This window comes from Struthio camelus, chromosome 8 (genome assembly GCF_040807025.1).
Source record: "Struthio camelus isolate bStrCam1 chromosome 8, bStrCam1.hap1, whole genome shotgun sequence".
NCBI lineage: Eukaryota > Metazoa > Chordata > Aves > Struthioniformes > Struthionidae > Struthio > Struthio camelus.
This window is the reverse complement of record NC_090949.1, coordinates 5,154,469-5,167,413: the sequence shown is the minus strand read 5'-3', so window position 1 is coordinate 5,167,413 and position 12,945 is coordinate 5,154,469. Positions and strand designations below refer to the sequence as shown.

The window sequence follows — 12,945 nt, the reverse complement described above, 5'->3', positions numbered from 1 at the left end:
AAACACATCATTCATTCCTGTGTAATTCACAGCTCTGAAATTTCATCCTTAAGATATGCATACCAGTGTTTTTGATGAAAACTGTACAAAACATGAAATTTGTCCTTTCTCTCCTTGTGATATAACAGCTGCACTTGAGCTTACTTTGCAGTAAAATGATAAAGAACCCAGATGCATATCGTGTGGTCTACCCCGTGTCTAAGCATAGTTTGGAGCAGGGTGCATCAGCCTCTCTGAAGAGGAGAAATGTAGCATAGGAAACCAGCATCTTCTGCTAAGGACAAAGCCTGGGACAGGTTGCGTGTCTCAGAGCAGGGCGGCTTGGTGGGTTCTTGCAAAGGCAGTGACCAGGGGAGCCTGGTTTAGAAATACACTCGCTTGCTGTATCCTGAGATGAGCCAGAGCCATCTTCCCCAGCTGATGTGGCAAAACCAAGTGCTTCGGGACTCGACAGAGGAACTCCTAGTTGCGGCCGGGGGAAGCGACCCTGGGAAGGCGTGAACGGGAAAGAGGCGCTGCCTGGACTTGGTTACCCTCCGAAATCCTCCTCGTCCTCTTGTTCTCCGACACCAGAGGACCCTCCGCTCTGAAGCAAAAGGGTTCATCGCGGTCACAGCTCAATTAGGAGCAATGAGGAGTTAGGAGGGAGGGAGGGTGGTTGGGGGCAGTGCCACGAGTCCCCCTCGTGCTCTGCTTGCTCTCACAAATCTCTCCCCATTAGGCAGCTTCTCCTCAGGAAGCAGACTGAGGCCCTAATGGCCTCAGCAAGCAGGAAACAAGCAGCGTATTTATAGATTCAGCACTGGGCTGAAAGCTCACAGAGATGCTTCTTAGGCATCCTGGCTCTGCCGGGAGCAGCGAAGGGTCCCTATTTATTTTCCTTCCAGCTTTGCTGATTACAGCATCAAAACACAGATTCCCTGGTTGAACTCATACTGTGCTGAGACACCAAATAGCATTTTATAGGATACTTTGGTTTTAAATTGATGTTTTCATCAATTTTATTCATCTTCAAATATCCAGAGCTATTTTGGAGTAGTCAGTAAACAAAGTCTAGGAAGAGCACAGGTCAATACCCGGTGTTCGATGCGTGTTTGTCCTCCATTTCTCCTTAACAAGGAACTGTAAGAGATTAATTATACTGTTGCATGCCTGAGATGAACTTTTAGATATTCGAACACGCCAGTTACCATAGCAATAAACAACAAAATATGTCATTTCATGATCACAGATATATTTATAAAAAAGATTTTAAAGAAACAACTAAAAAAGTGCTCAGTGTACATCTCCCAGGATACAGAAATCTACTCCAAATCGGAACAGAAAAGACCATTTGACAGCTATAGGAGAGGAGCACTTGGCTACACATGCCCAAAGGGGAACGATTTGACTTTGGAATTAAAATGGGTTTTAAGCAGGAGCAGAGCTATAAGCACTCAGAAACAGTAGCACAACGGGCTGTGCAATATGTGTTAACTCCGCAGTGCTTACATAATCAGAGGCGAGAGCCCACTTTCACTGCCTGTAAAACAGCTGCAGGTGCTTCATAAGGAAGAGGACTCAAGGCTAGCCCCAGCCAGCCTCTCAGCTCCACACCCTTGCAGAGGTACCTAGTTCCTGGGAAGCCAGAAACAATCCCGTTTGCCACCTTTGTAAAGGTGTGGCCCCCTCAGCAGCAAGCACTAGTCTACTGAAAGGAGAGAACAGTGCTGGAGCTACCGAGGGAAAAAACTCGGAACAGAGGGGAGGGTGGTAGAAGGGGTGAAGTACTGATGGAGAGCTCTTGTTTGGAGGAAGAATTTGAGTTAATAATCTCTTAAATAGGCGACTCTCTGATCAGACAGGTCAAGTCAGAGAAGTGAGAGCTGATACAGAGCAGAAAGGATTTGTCAGTAAAGTCACTGCAAAGCCCTACCTGAGCAATAGCTGGTGCTCAGGGTGTGGCTGTTATCCACTTCTTCCTGAGGAGCTGTAAAAGATTAAGCTAAGCAGTGATGTGCTGAGAAGGAAAGGCAGCTTCTAGGATAAAAGGTTGAATGCTGAGGCCTGGAGCATAGATCTGTAGTTACAGAAAACAGGTTTTTCAGAACACACACCAAGCCATCTAGCATTAAGTAGAAACTGCTGGACAAAGCTCAAGGCCAGCTCAGTCAGGCCTTCTCAGTCAAATCCTATTGCCCTGTAACAAAGTAGGATAGGAGATAGTTTCCCAAAGACTTAATTTCAAAGTGACATTATTTAAAGGCTTTCTGTATCCTTCATCTCACCAGTTTCACCAAATCAACTACCTTATCTGCAAGCAGCGCACGCTGCAGCAAGCATGATTTTGCCTTTACCACCTTACTTCTATGTCAAGAGATAGATACTGGTTCCCTCTTTGATTACAGGCTCCACACACAACTTTGCTCTCTCCTTCAGCTGCTAAACGCAGGCTTGTGCTAGTGCTGCCTAAACCTGTGTCTCCTCCTCTCCCCTGTTCAGCAGGGCTTTCCACGCAGCTCTTGAAGACATGGACCACCTAGCACCCCCTAGCCCAGTAGGGAATTAAAGAGGAACACGGTGACCCCTGGTTTGGCTTACCTACCGAGTTACCTACACTTCTCAGGAAAATAAAGAGGACAACTCAGGATGAAAGAGAGGAGAGAGAAATAGTACACAAGTGTCTTACCCTGGGAGCAGTCAAGACCGAAGAAGCCATCATGGCAGTAGCACTCTCCTGTGTCACAGAACCCATTGCCGCTGCAGTCCCCAGGACATCGTTTCTCACTGCAGTCCTCTCCGATGAACTCCTCATAGCACTGGCACACTCCTTTGGCCGTGTCACAGATCCCGTTGCCGCTGCAGTTCTCGGGGCAGAGCTGCTGGCTGCAGTCTTCACCGAAGTAAGGCTCATCGCAGATGCATTTTCCACCATCGCAAAGCCCGTGGCCGCTGCAGTGGTTGGGGCAGGTGGGGTGGGAGCAGTCACTGCCTTCCCAGCCCTCAGCACACTTACAGCTACAAGTCTCATAGAGGAATGTCCCATGGCTGCTGCAATGTGAGACACCTGGCCAGAGCAACACCAAGGTGCACAGCAGCATGTGTGACGCACAGGCAAGAGGGGAGGGGGGGGGGAGGAAAAAAAAGGAACAGAGCAATGAATAGGTAGGGAAAAGATCTGTTCAAGGTCATTAAAGGGAAAGCATAACTATCACTGGAAAATATGGGCTGAAAAAGACCTCAAGAACTTGTCTGCCTGCCTCTACTCCAAGGAAGGCTAAGCTCCACCCTTGCCTTTCCTAACACATTTGTCCACAGGGACCAGGAACGCAGCATCCGTAACCACCCCAGACAATCCAGCTTTTCATAGCCTATAACCTGAATCTTCCTGACCGTAATTTAAGTTCACCACTTCTCATTACAGTTATTACAGAGCTAGAGAGCAAATTATTCTTGTCCTCTATGTGGCCGTATTTTTCACGTAACTGAATACTTAGCACTTCTCTCTCCCTCCCCCTGCCCCCGACTTCTCCATTCCCCAAACACCAGTTTGTTACATCTTTTCTTAAGAGATCACGTTGTGTAAACCTTTGACCATAGGTAGAGCCAGTGGCTGCCACAAAACATCATCATCAGAAACTGTCTTTTTACTTCCTGCTAGATAACTGACAAAAAGAACATTCTCAACAACTACAAGATTCTGGAGGTAGAAACAAAAAGGGAAAAGACAGTAAGAAGTGCCTCCCTCACCTCCACCCTCTTCCTCCCCCATAAATTCCTCCACTGAGCCTCCCAGCTGTGTGAAATTCAGGAACTCTTCCCCTCCACCTCTGGAAGATGCCTGGGGAGGCACCCATTCCAGACACCGCTACAGTACTACCAAGTTTTGGGACCTCTGGATTTCCATTCACAACACAGAAATCTGAACACTGTCCCAAGTGCAGGACTGTAGCATTCCACCCACTGAGAAACCGCACCACTTGGGGAAATGGATTCCAGGCCCTAAATTTCCTGAAGGAAACAGGCTACGTGAGGGACACAGGAACAGATACTGCAATTATTACATACCTTGGCTTCCCCTACAGCATGTTTGAGGGCTGCAGACTTCTCTCAGCTCCGCCACTTCTTTCTCCAACTTTTCCATCCTCTCAAGCAAGCCCTTAACGTGGTCCAGAGTTTCACAGTTCCCTTTGGGGGTGTGCACACGGATATTGTGCCTAAAGATGATATTCTGCTCTTCGTTTTCCTCGGCCTCCCCAGGATCCAGCTGCACCTCGCTGCTGTCTTCCTGCTGAAACGGATCTGCCTCCACCTTGATCTGGGAGGATGGGGGCACGCCAATCTTGTACGAGTGGCTGAAGGATATTTTTTGGCCATTGCTGGTGCAGTTGTGAGATGCAGGCAGTTGAATGGCAGATGTCGGAAGAGCACAGCACAGCAATACCCCCCAAAAGAAGGCACAACAGCTCTGGAAATCCATCTGGCAAGTCAGAGGAATGCCGATCCCTCAAACAGCACAGCTGGTTTCATGAAGAAAGAAAGAAAGAAAGAAGGAAAAAAGGAGAAGTGTGATCATGAAGCTGTCAGCACCAGAAAAACAGTCACACTGGATGAGTTAGAGAAAGAGAGCTCCCAGGCCCACTGACTAGGAAGATTCAGGCTTGCAGTTTTCAAGTGAAACTCAGCATCATGGTCCATTGTGATTATTGTCATGGTCATGTGATTACTGTCATTCTTGTTCCCCTGCAGTTGCAATAGACATTTCACCAGTTTCCTAGCTGTGATCCAGGTTACTGACAGTCCTTCTGACCACAGTAATTGATCTGCAGCAGTCCCTCAGCTTGCAGGGTTTTCAACTACCAAGCTGATACCTGTCTGTGCTGTGTCCATGACAGTCATCTTTAAGTACAGGACGTTTGGGAGACAGCAGTTTTACTCACTTTCCAGCATGTGCATCATGCCACAGAAGATCATTCCCAGGAGAGCTGCATTTCACGCATGGATGGCAACACTTTCAGGAAGGTATTCAAAAGGATGACAAGAGTCAGTTTCTACACAGGCATTAGCATATGGCACTATCTCAAGGAGAGAGAGCGGCTAAACAAAGCGGAAGGCAGAACAGGTTTCACTGGGATACAGCTTGCATGTCTTGTATTTTCTCCTGTCACTCACAGACTGTCATTCTATAAACGCACCAGGTTCAATGCAGGGCCTGACTGCACGTATCATGTGCTGACCTGACAAAGCATTAGCCTTGGCCTTAGAGTCCCCATCTCTGCCTCTGCTCACTGAAGATGGTGGAGGGGTTTCTGTGGAGATGAGGACACCTGCTCTTTAGAGGTGGGACTGAGATTTTCACCTCGCTTCACCTGAACACAAGGATGCTCGCTTTGGGTACAACTGTCCCGAGAGAGATGTGAACCAGCTACCTTCAGGTTCAGGCCTCGTGCTGATGACTACCGATTCAGTCCATCACTTCAAAAAGGCCTTTTAAGTTCAAATCATCAGTTGTTAGCCGTGGGACTCAACTGCTGCATAAAATTAAAACCATCCTTCTATCCTAAGACAGTGCATAGCCTACACTGCTACCTGGACAGGGGATAATTAAAACATTTCCTCAACTTGAAACTAATGTATTGGCATTTTATGTGCCTGAACACTGGAACCTCTTGAGGGATTTCAAGTCTATTCTGCTCTGACTTGATATCTGATTTATCTCAGCGTTGGCAAGGTTCATTTAGAAGCTGCTAAAGCAAATCTCACTGTTCACACATGGAGTGAGAGGATGAGCTGTAAACCCATTTGTTTTCCTGTGCTTTTATTTCAGAAATATTCCTTCTTTCCTACCCTGCAGGCATAGACAGGAAGAGCTCACTTACAGGCTGATTAAGTCACAGAGCTAAAGGCTAAATAAATAAACTGCTGTTTGAGGTAACTGCATCAGCATTTATAAGTCTGAACTCAAGTCCAAAGCATTTAGATTAAAGGCTTTAAGTATTTAACAGAAATAAAACTGTTTGCTGTATCATTTGAATTTACGAAAGGAACACCTCATAGACAATAACAACTGGAAGGAAGGAACTGAATAAACACAGGTGGAAGAATAAAATGTAAAGTTAGAAACCTAAATGTACTGGTTGGCTTATTCAGCCCTACAAACTGAATCTTGGCACTAATGGTAGATGTCAGTCTGAACAGGAGGTGATATATACTTGGTTAGATAATTATAATTCCCTATCACAGGATGTAAATACAAAATGCCACCATATGTGACTTACCAAGCAGTCATGTTATTCATTGCACAAGCAGAAAAAACACTGTTTAAGTGCTAAATTAGGTAACTTGATAACTAGAAACCACTTGGCTAATATGTGTCCATACTGACAGCCCATCTGAACCCAGAGAGTAGTGCTGGCCCAGATAACACTCTTTGAAGCAACAAAGGACTCCGGTCCTAAAAAAATTACACAAAAGACTAAGTTTTCAGCTCTTCTGCTATTTCAGTCGTTACCAAATGTTTCTCGAAGTCACACAAGCCTGGGTTATGATGGTAATAAATAACCTCTTTCTGTGAAATATACCTGTATCTACCATCTCCCAAATGTCTTTCATAACTCTGGAAAAATCCCTGCCATTAGGTTCATGCCCTATCATTGGCAACACAAGTATAGAAAAGTCTCCTTCAGGCTCAGAAACACAAAGCTTTGGTTCCTAAAATCAACTGGATAATACATATTATGCCCACTCAAATTCTGGGTGCTAGCTCATCTCTCTTCAGGCAAAATCACTGCTGGCATGAAACAAAATAGGGTATGAATTTCAGATTCTGTCAACCATTCTTTACCATATATGAATTAAATAACATATGGTAATTAACTCTGATGTTCACTCCCAAGCAGCTCGTTTCCCCTTTCAGCGCTTATCTACCACAGTTAGCTTACCTTCTCTTTTTCTTACTGCATGCTGTTCTGCTATATCCTTCTGAGGTTTTGCAGTCACCTCTTTGTCACCTAAGATATAGCCTTCCCATCCCCAGCCAGTTGCTATCCTGTTTCCCAGGCCTCCTCTCCCTCAAAGGGCCACAGAAATTAACTATCCCTTTCTTTTTCTGCTTTGTAGACTTCTGAAACAAATCAAGTCATAAGAGATTGCTTCAAAGCTCTGAACAAATGTAACAGCTAAGATCTAGAGTCTCACCATAAGCCACAGCAGAAAAACCCAAAGGCCTTGATTTGTGGAGTTTACTTCCAAATCTCCGGGACAAGTCCCCTACGCCAATTCCCCCCAAACATACATGCACACACATAAAATCCCTTCTCTCTGCACTGCATACCCAGCCTGGGTTGTAACATGATGTCATCACTAATTATGGTTTCTCGGGTACCACAAATTGATCTCAGATTTTCCTGGGCCCGGAGATCATTCAAAAGGAAAAAAAAACTTGAACATAAGCACTTCTGTCAAGCATAATGAAAGATGAGTACTGCGTTTCTGGCTCATCATCATGTAATAAAGAGATTTTCCCCTGCTGTTCAAAAAGAGTGGTTTTAAATCGTTCTTCATGGAGAATATCATGTCATACATATAACCAGCAGTAATAGAAAACTAAGGAAAGGAAGAATTTAGGAACAAAATTCCTAACAGTCAGATCTATTAGATTACAGAAAATAAGCGATGGGAGAAGCCCTGCTTACAACTTTTCAAGCTTCACAGAGGAAAGCACAGGACATTCCAAACTGCAGAGAACCCACAGGACTTTCATGGGAAGACTTCCCTGATCTAATTCTGATGATCTAATGACCTAGCTCTCTAATGACCTAATTTTATTAGTCTTTTTACATTCTCAAGGTCAGTGTTTGAGGATCTTGGGGTACAAACCCCTGCAGTATGGTCTTCTGGGCAACAGCTACCAGCACCTAGGGAGCCAGAGTGTGATGGGAAGCTGCTTCAACCAAGGCAAGAGCGGATAAAGACACAGACATGGCTACTAGCAGGGTCATATGCAAATGAGACTGAGGAGAGAAAAGGGGGCTTACAGTCAGAGAAAAGAAATGCAAGTCAAAGACAGCTCCAGCGTTGCAAGAAAGGGGAGAGAGAGAGAATTAGAAGATCAAACATTAAGAGAGCAAAGGGGGAGCTAACTAGCACCATGTTAGAGGTGGATGCTTCGCCCAAAAGGATGACCATCATGGAGAAATTAAACCAATACAACGGGATCAGCAGACCTAGGCTGTCAGCAGAGTAGAATATGTACGTATCCAGGCAGTGAGAGTTACACAGAGCAACACTAGAAGCAACACAAATTAAAGTTGAAGATAAATAGCCAGAAGAAAGGAAGGTGCGGTGAAAGGAGCCACGGACCAAGACCTGAGCTTTCCCAATACAAAGGGATAGGATACTGTGCTGTTTTTGAGCAAAGCATTTTTGAGCAAAGCATTTTTGAGCACACCATGCTAAAGTCAAAGGAGGCTTCTTGAGGAAGACAAGAGGAGAAACACATGTTCCAAAACATGCCAGAAAGTCCTTAGCAAGTTCACAGAATTGCTGCTGTTAGCCAAACAACTATTTCTTAGTTAGCTCGTGAGAAAGTGAGGAGGAGACCCACCCGTCTGACCAATCCTACAAAAGCAGCGTTTAGATTCAGGAGATACAAGCATTAGCACTGGTGAATATTCATCATGCGCTTACATGATGACTATTGCACCTTACATCCATCACACAGATGTTAGCTGCAGATTGACACGCTGTTTTAAGCATGGAGATCAACAGTGTGGGAACAGGCAAGCGTGCCGTAGCAACTTGTAGAGAGAAACAAAGGCATCTGCAAAGGCACATGGCAAAGTCATGTTCTTAGCTACAGAAGTCAATGTAGCAGCACAGATACTGATGAACCAACTCATCCCATAGTTAACAGGGAGTGCAGTCAGGCTCCTTATGTCTGGCAACACTGCAGCATTGCTTTTAGCAGTAAAGAGTGACAGAAGTCAGTAACGCTGAAGAGCGGAACTCATTCCTAGGGGCTACTATTTTTATCGGCAGTCTGCAAAAAACAAACTGAGGGTCAAGAGACGCGCACAAAATGATGATACATCTATTCAGGTGCTGAGCAGGCCAGCCAACCTTCCCGCCTCTTTCTTCTACTTACATACATTTATCAGTGAGTCATTCCGCTGAAACTAGCTACAAACGTTACAGACTTTCCAAAAGCTGTACTTAACTGATTGGACTATGTGTCTTTAGTATCTGTATTGAGACTATACTGTTGTTCCTAATGCCATTTGCTTTGGAAAGCTGCGCATGGGATTCCCTTTCTCCTGCAATATGTGTATGTGTGTTTAAATCTAACTCTAGTATTGATGGTGTACAAAATACATCTGGGGGTTTCCCAAGAATTCATTTGCTGTAATTGCAATATCAGCTAGCCAGCATTCTGCTTCCAAAATAATGCAGTTTTTAACCATCAATTTAGCAAGACTGTTAGATTGTTTCTTTTGCAAGGGCCTTCCCTCCCACCCCCACTGACTGAACCTTACCTAACACTAAAGAAGTTTGGATTGATTTTGAAATAATGAATAGAAAAATGGAATTAAAAAAATCAGCCAAACAAAAGCTGTGCCTCTAGATTCATCCTTACTGATTTACCCTTTCTTTCATGTTAATGCTTCTACAAAGTCCGGTAAGCAAGCTGTACTGACTATTCGCAAGTGAATGAGAGATTGCTTCCTAAATCCAATACACTCATTAGAAAAAGCAGAAATCCTTGCTAGCATTTTCACGTGTGTTTGTTAATTATAAATACGCATTTTGTAGTAAATTACCTAGCTCTCTTCTGTCAAACCACTGGTTTCCAGTTCTATTAAGCCAGTCTTTCCTAAAGGCAGCCTTCGCTGTTGCCTGTGTACAGAACACCTGCTCACAAGTTTTGTAATATCTATATTTGACCAATTTATTTATCTACTGATACTGAAAGTCATTTGTGTTATTAGTAGTATAATCATTAAGGTAGCTTTATTATGAAATTAGTAATATATTTCATGTTCCATGGTAAAGAACTTCTACTGGCTTCAGTCACTCAGTTTGTGAGAAGATGCACTGAGAGTCATAGAAAGAGCTCTTGACCGAGAAATTACAAGCATTTATTGCAATTATAATATGTAAATGTGATCAAATTCCAGCATGAGCTCATGACAACAGAAAAGGCTTTTAAAATAACCAATGTCACACAAAAATCAGAGCCTAAAATAGAAGTTATCAGGAACAAGCATTCTAAAATAACTAATTTGCAGGTTAGATCCTAGCTCCATCAAACCCAGCGGCAAAACTCCTGTTTACTTGAGCAGATAGTGGTTTCATCCTAGATGCTTGATTCTTCAGAGGAGACATCCTGAGAAAGCTTAATCCCTTCCAACTGAAGCGACATTAAATACAACACCGTATGCTACACATTTTGCAATAATAATACATTCCCATAGCACAGAACGATTGGTGCTTGTGTAAAGCTTTCAAAGCTTTAGCAAACACATACTACAGAAGTCAAAGAAAGACTGGATGAGCTTTTCATTCAGAACAAGAAGAATCTCAAAAGAATTAAAAATACTCCTCTTACCTTTCAAGAGCTTTGAGCGGTCTGGTTCAGAGCCCTGCTGCTTCAACTGCCACTCAAAAGACAACTCAAGCAAAGTGAAAGGTCATCAAGTCCTCTCCTCTTCCCAGTCCAGCTGCAAACATCACCTCTCCCTGCTATGACTTTAAGTATGAAAGAAACCAGTAGAGGCCTCTGGGTGTTTCCCTCCCAGGGAAAAAGCGGGTTTGGGAGAAATCCCTCACTGAGTCTTGGCCTCTCAGACCAGTATAAAGAACCATTTCCCATTCATTTGGTGCTTGACTTCTGGTCAAAAGCCAGAAAGTCTTTCCAACTCTGTAAATGTGGCAGCAAAGAGCTCAGAATTTTTGCTGAGACCGACATATTGCGGCAAGCACTTTCAGAGTATTAATTATCCAAAATTCAGGTATAGTCAGAGAAAGCAAAAGTAAAAAACCTTTTACAATCACCAGTAGTTGAACCAAACACCGCACTTACCTGGCACAACACAAAAACAAACAAAAAAACAACCCCCCACAAAAAACCCCAAAAAAGCAAGTTATGAGTTCTCGGCACTGTTAAGATATGCATCGAGTCCAACTTTCAGCTTTTACAGACGCTGACTTTTGCTTTAGTGTAACCAGAAGCTGTCTTAAGGGAGCTGAAGATTTTAACGGGCAAAGGGCCATTAACACGCATCACTTGCCTTTACCATTCTCAGTTGCTGGAAGCGGGATGAGCTGAAATACAGCATGCTTATCGCACTGAGCTGCAAACACCGCAGATGTCTTCAGGTGAACCTGGTACACGCGAACTCATGGTTAAAACATCCCCTCCTCGGCTGAACTCTGAAAAAGGAAAAGGAGATTCCTTCTAGGAGCTCTGTTGCCCAAGATGTTTTTAATTCATCCACATTTACAAGAGATTTGGGAATGCCTGTCACTGCATAGTTTTGACTGGGGGGTTGGGGGGAAGCATTATAATTTGACATTTACTATCTGAGGACGCACTCACCAGGCAATCCTTTTACAAAATAGGAAGGACAGTGCTGCAAGGCAAAACACACACACTCTCTGCCATCTCCATAGCTAGGAACATGCAAATTGCACAGGGGGATGCTATTAAGCAAGAGAGGGCTAAAGCTCTAGCTCAGGAAATAGGTCACCTTCCCACATTCACCTTTTCCTTTCTCATCCAGATCATCTAAGCAAACACACAGAAACCAAGGCAAAAAGTAGAACAAAACACTGAATAAATGAATGCACAGTCTAATGTACACGTTCCCTTTGACCACATACGGCTCCTTGCTTTATTTGTTCTGTTGATGTTCTACAGAATGTTTTTACCAGCTGCAAAGCTGCAGAAGTAGCAAGTTATAGACAATAACATCACGGAACAAAGCTTGAAGTTCTCTCCCTGCGAACACCAGAAGCCTTCTCCCAAGCTACTCATGCAGCAGAAACGCACCATGGCACTAGGAAGCACAGTCACAAACAGCCTCAGTCTTGAAGACTAGACACTTACAAAAGGTCCGTGGCCCAAGGGTTTTGCAGGCTAAATGTTTTCTGCTATTGGAGTTTCTCCCTGTAGCCAGGACCTCACACAGATGCAAGAGCAGCTCTGCTGCAGCCTTCTGGCTTCTCTACATAAGAAAATGATGCAAATAAATGGGATATGAGACAAGCCCCAAGCATCTCACCTCTCAATGGCTCATCAGACCCAACTAGAGCAGCAAGAAGCAAAAATAGCTATCCATTTTCACTACTTTAATGCCTAGCATAACAGGAGGTAGCAGTTTTGGTTCAGTTCATAACGGCAAAAAAAAAAAAAATCACAAGACAAAAACCCTCAAAGCGGTCAGGACCTTGAATTAGCAAGAAGGGCAGAAACAGAGCAGGCTGTGGAGAATTAACTACTTATCAGCTCCAAAACTGGCCTCTTCACTGATCACCATCACCTGCACCATCCATCTAAGTGGTAAGTAACTGTGCAACCTGCTGCTGCCGACTATGGTGTGAATAATAAAATTTGACTGTGCTAGTCAGGTACTTTTTCCAGATGGCAACTATATACTGAAAGGAACCATGACTCAACTGTGATGCACCACGCATCTAAGGAAAATGCCTGGCACACAGACAACAAGCAGCATTACAGACTGTGAGAGAATCCCTTCTCAAAGGCATGACTTTTCTGCTGTGCCCAATAAGCTGAAACGAATCGCAAATTTAACCAAAACGATGAATTTAATATTGAAAACCTAATGGATGTTCTACCTGAAACCAGGACACAGTTATTTTAAACACTGCCTAAGTAAAGTCCCACTCAGTAAAACAGGACAGTTGCTCTCATGAAACAACACAGCGGTTGAGAAGAATAAACGAAGC

The 12,945-nt window shown here is 44.0% G+C and overlaps 1 protein-coding gene across 2 annotated transcripts in view; it reads right to left on the bottom strand.

Moving 5' to 3' along the window:
• TNN (tenascin N) overlaps positions 1 to 11,409 on the bottom strand; it is a 32,708-nt gene extending 21,299 nt beyond the window's left edge. Inside the window, exons 1-3 of one of the 2 annotated variants that reach the window (XM_068951755.1) lie at positions 11,274 to 11,409; positions 4,048 to 4,499; positions 2,669 to 3,046 (exon numbers count right to left, since the gene is read on the bottom strand). In XM_068951755.1, the coding sequence (XP_068807856.1) occupies positions 2,669 to 3,046; positions 4,048 to 4,459 (790 nt within the window). In that variant the 5' untranslated portion in view covers positions 4,460 to 4,499; positions 11,274 to 11,409. Of the gene's footprint in view, positions 1 to 2,668; positions 3,047 to 4,047; positions 4,593 to 11,273 lie in introns of those variants that run through there. The other variant, XM_068951756.1, reaches the window with a different exon arrangement.
• Positions 11,410 to 12,945: the final 1,536 nt, after the last annotated feature.